The sequence below is a fragment of the Coffea eugenioides genome, chromosome 7 (assembly GCF_003713205.1).
Source record: "Coffea eugenioides isolate CCC68of chromosome 7, Ceug_1.0, whole genome shotgun sequence".
NCBI classification, from domain to species: Eukaryota; Viridiplantae; Streptophyta; class Magnoliopsida; order Gentianales; family Rubiaceae; genus Coffea; species Coffea eugenioides.
Genome location: NC_040041.1, coordinates 10,246,648 through 10,253,618, shown reverse-complemented (window position 1 = coordinate 10,253,618; position 6,971 = coordinate 10,246,648). Strand labels below are relative to the sequence as shown.

At 36.0% G+C, this 6,971-nt stretch overlaps 1 protein-coding gene across 2 annotated transcripts; it reads right to left on the bottom strand.

Moving 5' to 3' along the window:
* Positions 1 to 1,350: 1,350 nt before the first annotated feature.
* LOC113778405 (UDP-rhamnose/UDP-galactose transporter 6) lies at positions 1,351 to 6,589 on the bottom strand. 2 transcript variants are annotated; one of them, XM_027323809.1, is made up of 6 exons: positions 6,448 to 6,589; positions 5,170 to 5,401; positions 3,833 to 4,017; positions 3,542 to 3,742; positions 3,082 to 3,243; positions 1,351 to 1,856 (listed from the first exon to the last, which is right to left on the bottom strand). In XM_027323809.1, exons 2-6 carry the CDS (start codon positions 5,297 to 5,299, stop codon positions 1,527 to 1,529), a joined length of 1,008 nt encoding a protein of 335 aa, XP_027179610.1. In that variant the 5' UTR covers positions 5,300 to 5,401; positions 6,448 to 6,589; the 3' UTR covers positions 1,351 to 1,526. The 2 variants fall into 2 exon arrangements, with proteins under 2 accessions (XP_027179610.1, XP_027179611.1); XM_027323810.1 differs by having other exon boundaries at positions 5,170 to 5,396.
* Between the last annotated feature and the right edge of the window lie 382 nt (positions 6,590 to 6,971).

The window sequence follows — 6,971 nt, the reverse complement described above, 5'->3', positions numbered from 1 at the left end:
TTATTAGCATCCAAAAAATAAACATTTACCAGCCATATAGTATTACAGAGTCGGTATTTTACAGCCCTAATCAAAATGAATTAGTTGATGCAAGAAAACAAGAGGTGGGATCCATTTGCAGCTGTATCTGCAGGTGAGGCTGCAACAACAACCTTTTCTTGTCATTTCCATAACAGAATTGTTATGTCATCCATGCTACTTGCTCAATCTATTTGGTTCCTTTGTGTTTACCTTTTTTTTTTCTCTCTTTATTTAATCTTTTCCTCTTCTTCTTGGGAAGAAAAGGGCCCTTTTAATTTTTCCCCCTTCTTTTTAACGTTTATGAGGTGTCCTTGTTCCCATCCTTCTTTTTGTACCCCCAACCCCACAAAAAAAAAAAGAAGGGAAAACCACTACTTGAATTAGAGAAAGAAGCAAATTTACCACTAAAGATGGGGTTTACAATCAGCTTGTAATTTGTTTGGATTTTAGTTTTTTTTTCAATTCTCTTACATCATCGACACAATTTTCAGTTACATTTTTATCTCATATACATCATATCAAAAAAGTACTACAGTATTTTTTTATAAAAATTTTTTTTATCCCAAATAATAAATTGATGGAATTGGTCAAGGGCATTTAATCAATGCATACATACAGCATGAAACACATGAATGGGATCTTCAAATCCCACCAAAAAGCCAGTAGTGATAGATAGACTAGAAATAGAATGCCTCAAGTGATCATCAAGATAAACAAGTGCACGTGTGAAAGAGAGGCCTTCAATATCAATAAATGCCAACTTCAATCACCAAGCAACTGTTTCTTATTGGCATCATTCTCTGTATCTTCTGATATGATTCTCCGTTTATTACTCTACACTAGTTTGGTTTGCACTGTGTATCTATTATAGTATAGGTGCAAACATTTACTCCACTTGACCACTCTTTTTTAAGCTTCAATACCAACTTTTACAAATTTTTATGGTCTAACAAACCTGATTTGGTGACATATATGAATTAGGGGTCTTTTTCTCCATGAGATGAGCCCGGCGTTAAACGCAAAACATCACCCTTGCCTGCTTTTGGATCTCAAATAGAATATAATGATGTGCCAGCCAGGGTCAATTTGGTTTTTTGTGATACAAAATCTGCAGAATCAGCACAGTTCTGCTCGCGGAATCCATTATAGATTATCCCCAACTATCAAACCGTAGTCTCAAGTGCACCTGATTAATGTTCCTTCTCCTTCCTCTGTATTCTTCTTTCTGCTGTCACATCATCGATGTTAATGGCAGTGTGTGGTGTGTGCGTGTTTTTTTCTGTGTGTGTGTGTGTGAGAGACAGAAAGAGAGAGAGAGAGGGAGGGAGATTCCAACTGAAACTGATAACCCTTTAAAGAATAATTGCAGATTTTGGACCGAATTCGGCTATATCTTTCCATAAAGGTTTCTATTTTAAGGAAACAAACATCCTCAAGTATGATGGTATGTTCAGAGATCAGGCAAAGTAAGATGCCAAACATCCTTTTTACTCTGATTAAAATGCCTATTCCTTCTCATTGAGCTGTCCGGATTCTACTAAGGAACTTAATTCTTCTGGATCGTTGTCGGAGGGTGGTGGTGGTACTCGTTCCTTTCCTCCAGGGAGAGACGAGACATTACCATACCAAATCATGCCAAGTATTGCAATTATCATACCCAGAACTACATGTAGATTCAGACCCTCCTTCCCAAAGAAGAGGAATCCTAAAACCAGGACAAGCACGGTCTTCATATGGCCAAGCACCTGAAATGACACTGCCGTGAATCTTCCAATGCAGATGAATTGGCTGAGATTGGTCCCAATTGCAATGGTACATGACAACGCTATGAACAACTGCAATAGACAACAATTAGGCAGAAAAAGGTCAAATACTGTAAAGCAGATAAAAGTTAGATCAAGTCTCAAAACCGAGAAGATATAGGTACAAAAAATCCGGCAAGATCAAAGCATCCTTCGCTCACAGTGGCCACGAAACAAAAGTCCTTTTATTTAGAAATGTTTTAAAGATGTCTAAAGCTGAGGAAAGAGTAGGAGATGCAACTCGTTCCCTGGTGTAAATGTGACTCCCAAAAATTTGACTCCTGAAAATCTGATGCTCTTGTTTCTATTACTACATACACAACCTTGTTTCCATTTTTAAACATCAATAATTGATCATACGGATCATCAATTGTTCGCTTGAACGTGCAAGTCCTATAAAGATAGACCTATAGCCTGTGAAGTTTATCTCGAGAAGTTAATTCATTTTCCAATACTATTTCAGCCTTAGCATCGATACAAAAATGAAGCTACACTAACATGAGAAGAGTAAATTAGACCAAAAAACAAGAAATGTTAAGACTTCCCCAAAATTATGTATAGCAGGTCTTAATAGTTTCAAAAAAGTTTTAAGTAGGGCTTAATGGTATTTAAGAGCCACAAAAGGGGCTAAAAGCACTATTCTTCCTAAACCATACTTGGGCACCAAAATAAGGTTATTTCCCAGTAACTCAAAACCCTCATCACTTTTTGCAGCTTCAACCACATCTCCATGCAAATATAATAATGACTATTTTTTTGATAAATTGATTTATCCTATCTTTACTTACTATAATTGTTAAAGTCCTTTGAGGAAGGCATCAAATCATTTAGGTTTCATTTGTGTACACGTGATCCATGAAATTTATAACTGCACAATATGCTGTATGTATACAAGTAGCTAAGTAATGAAAAGGAAATTTGATAAGAATATCAGGCAATACATTAGGCAATAGAGACTTCAAAATTCAGACATGGAGAGATTTCCTAAAAGTTCTAAATGATTAAAACAAATGTAGAAGATGTTGACCATCAATACCATTACTACGTATGGGACTACAAGATAAGCAGGAAAACAAACTTTGAGCAATAAACATGGACGAGCACACATCAAAAGACTTGTTGATCAACCATAGGGTAGATTTTGACATAGCTGAGGTCACCAGTCACATGCAGAAATACAAGCATCATAATAGAAGCTAAAATTTTCTTGTCCTGTGGAAAGTTCAAACTCTCTCACATGAAAATCTTATTTGCTTACCAGTGATGCCAAAGTATAGTTAAAACCATCAACTCTCTTTCCTGTCAACCAGTAGTCCACAAAGGGGCCACATAACAGCAAGGATGCAGCTTGTAATGGTGCAGTGTGCCCCAGTAGGTTGAAAGATCCCAGTGAATACTTCTGTTGAAGAGAGTGTACATACTGCAGATGAAAAGGAAAGTCAATATATAGTATTAACCTTCACCTCAACAGGAAGAAAAGCAACAATCATGATTCAAGTTAACTCAGGCCAAATCGTTGGAAAGATTTCTTGCCATCAAAAAAACAAATATCTAGGTCGTGCTCATCACACCCATCCCATCACATATGCAGGTAATGTACCATGGCCAAATTATTAGATTGAAAGTGTTTCATGCCCCCTCATGCAAAGTTGCTTGATTCAAAGTATTCTATCGCCAAGTTATACATAATAACATCAGTTGAGCCAGGGAGAACTTACATATTGCTGCAGAGAAGTACTCCATACTGCTATGGAGGCAGCAATAAAACCCTTGGCATTGACACTCACATCTGTAACAGTACAGATTGCAACACCCAGTAGAACCAGCATAATGCTTAGCTTGGTGTCCCTTGAATACCGCACCTTGTCCAATACAACTTCCAGTAAGCATGACACAGGGATCATAGTAAGCTTTGCAATCTGACAAGGAGAAGTTCATGATTTAATCATGGTAGTTTAAATATTCCTTGACAGAATGAGAGAAAAAAACACATGGTTAGGCTAACTTACCTGATAGAACCCCACAGAATTCCACATTAGACTCACATTCATTCCAACAATCGAGAAATTAGCAAACAAAACAAATTTTATTCGCTCATGTAGTGGTAGGTGTGAATTCTGGATATACCCTAATGACTTGAGAATAATAGTCATCAAGGTTGTTGTAGCAAAATGTAGTCCAGTTAAGGTTGTAGCTGCAGAAACAAAAAATGATGCAATTTAATAATCAGGACATGTATGCGCCAATACAAATGCTAGATGAAAATAGCAAATTAATCACTGGTCTTTTTTATAGTCAATGGTGCATGAGAATTACCAGCATTGCATAACTCTTTTTGTTTCCTGCTAAGCAGTTTTCCACTCAGTAATTGACTATAATACTTGAATAACCAGAATTGACTACTTCAAGCCTTTTCAATCAGGTTTACAATGACAGGATACTGAAACAGAATATTTTTCTGTCGAAAGTAGCTTCAATCAGGCTACTCAGCTCATTCAGAACCATTCAGTTACAGCAAACATTATATCAGCAATTAATATGGAAAACAATACCAGCTAAGGGCCGCAAATTGACAAAAAGAATACCAAATTAAAGAATTATTTTTGAGGAGTCCCTGCAATGATATAATCACCCAGAGCAGTTACCAACCAAATGGGAGGTATGTAAGCAATAAATAAAACAGCTTTTTACACAAATAGAGGACCAAAGCCACCAAGATCATAAATTAAGTATGGCCTCAATACTAGTTCAAGAACTATTGTCAATCAAATAGTTAAGTTTCAGCCATGCCTAGTCAACACTTTTACATCCGCTCAAACACAGGAAACTTTTCTCTCAAATTACTCAAATTACCTTATAGGACTTGGCTTGCAATATGAGCCACCAGAATGCAGTTTGACACTTTAAGAGCTTTAGATGGGCTAAAAGTACAGAAAGGAAAGGAGACATAAACCCAATGAATACTTTCTTCCCACTACCTTATTGATCTTGAAAGCAATATAAGCCACCAGAACACAGTTCTGAGCTTTTAAGAGGTCTGGAAGGGCTAACATAGAGGAGAATAAGTTACCCAAACCCAAATTGCTTTATCATCATGTTCCAATCATATACTCGACCGAAAAACTTGGCCCCATCAAATGCACAAGGAACTCTTTGATATGTGATGGTTATGCCAAAGGAGTATGCTTGCATACGCATCAAGGTAGAAAATCCCCATCCAAGCAAAAAATGCAAATTTTTGTAGATCAATATCACCGGACTAATAATAAAAAACAGCATACATATGTAATTCCAAAGCAATAAAGCTATAAGCAAATGCATTTTGTGAGAAGCCATTAATCTTTACCAAAAGTGAAGCCGTATGTGGCCATTAAGGCCTTATTGACAATAATGATTCCCACAGACGTGACAATATTAAACGTCCATGCTGCAACATCAATGACCTTTTTATTTTCATCCTTGCTTGCTAGAGACATTTGTATTCCCCTGCCACCAAAGTGTCAAGATGCTCCTTCAATTAACCTTCAGAAGCAATTTCGTATTCAAGTTCCTCAAGTGGACAAATTTCGATTTCTGGCCTACAGAGAAATTTCCAAGACATCGAAAATCATTGTCAGCTGTATACATTATCACATGCAGAAAATCACAAAAGGGAAACCCAATTCAATGACACAGAGATTGAATTCTGAATTAGCAATGTCGTATGTCCTAATAACCACACGCACATTTTTGTACAAAAAGTAAGTAATCATTTTGAACAAGGTCAAAAGCTCACAAGCTGGCCTTAACAATACCTTCCACCTGAGGGCAAGTAGAAATTTACATTATCCACACAGACATAACATTAAATAATCACAAGATGCTACAAATAATGGGGATCAAAAGATGCAACTTACAAACAACTAGCAACAAAAGCAATTAATTTTCCATGGCATAAAAAACAATTATATACTCATAAGTAGCTTAAAGGAGCTAAAATGACAGCCACAAATGATTAATGTAGCACACGCCATAGTACCATCCCCTTAAAATCACTAATCAGTCATCACTAAGCATTTTGATTGCTAATTTTTCTAGAGAATGACTTTTTACACAAGTTATTAAACCGCCTATTTATCTAACAGACACACTTGTCTACAATGGTACTAAAGTAAATGATTTTCTAAAAAGAATCTTCTAAAAAACGACATCCTGGTGAATTTTCAATTCCAAATGAATTTCCAAACTTAAAACATACAAGATTAGAAAAATGTCAAACAAAATCTGAAACTATATGATCTAATATGCCTAAATTTTACTTAGATTAAGCAAGAACTTTTACAACTTACCTAACATTAAACCCCCCCCCCCCAAAAAAAAATAAAAGCTAAATTTAACCCATCCAAATTCTTCTACCAAACATTCCACAAAGAAATCCGGTCAGCAACTAATACAGCTCTGCACTTATATAGCCTACCTAAACTCTATCTACAAACACATGATTAAAGATTCAAAACACACGAAACAACGAACACACGCGTAAATCAGAAAACAACGAACAATTACCAATGGCGATCGATCTTCTAATTCTACCAAGTCAAAACCAAAAAAAACTGAATTAGATTAAATTAAACGAGCTTAGCACCTGGAAATTGGGGAATGGCGAACTGAATTTCGTGATTTCTTAGACAATAATATATAGTTGTAGCAGAAGTAGGAATAGTGGAGGAAGAAGAGGAGGGGGAGCCATTATGAAGGAGACGTAGACTGAAGAAAAGGAAAGGTGCCATCCGGGCACAGTTGTTTCCTTCGGTCCTTGCTCTTCTTGGTTTTGTCGTTTCGTGTTTAATGAGGAGTCGTATTTATTTTTTTGCAGATCAAAATTGGGGAAAGTGTACTTAATTAAATAATTTTATAAAAGCCGGCACGCCTGCCCATTTTCCTTTGGTTTATATATATATATATATATATATATACACCCTATTGGGTATAATTTTATTTAATTTCATTTTTATTTTAAACACTAACATTTGGACTCTTTTAACCCTACTCTGGCAAAAAAGCAAAAACAAAACAACAACAACAACAAAAAAAAGTGCTCTCGCTGCACAAGTCTGTAATCTAGTTGAGATATAAAATTATTGATTGTAGTATGTTTTGTTTACACGA

Excerpts from the sequence above, each read along its gene's own strand:
- LOC113778405 (XM_027323809.1), bottom strand. The coding sequence starts at position 5,299 with ATGTCTCTAGCAAGCAAGGATGAAAATAAAAAGGTCATTGATGTTGCA. Across the intron at positions 4,018-5,169 it reads CACATACGGCTTCACTTTTG|CTACAACCTTAACTGGACTA; the intron begins GTAAAGATTAAT and ends TTGTTTCTGCAG. Across the intron at positions 3,743-3,832 it reads ATTCTGTGGGGTTCTATCAG|ATTGCAAAGCTTACTATGAT; the intron begins GTAAGTTAGCCT and ends TCTCCTTGTCAG.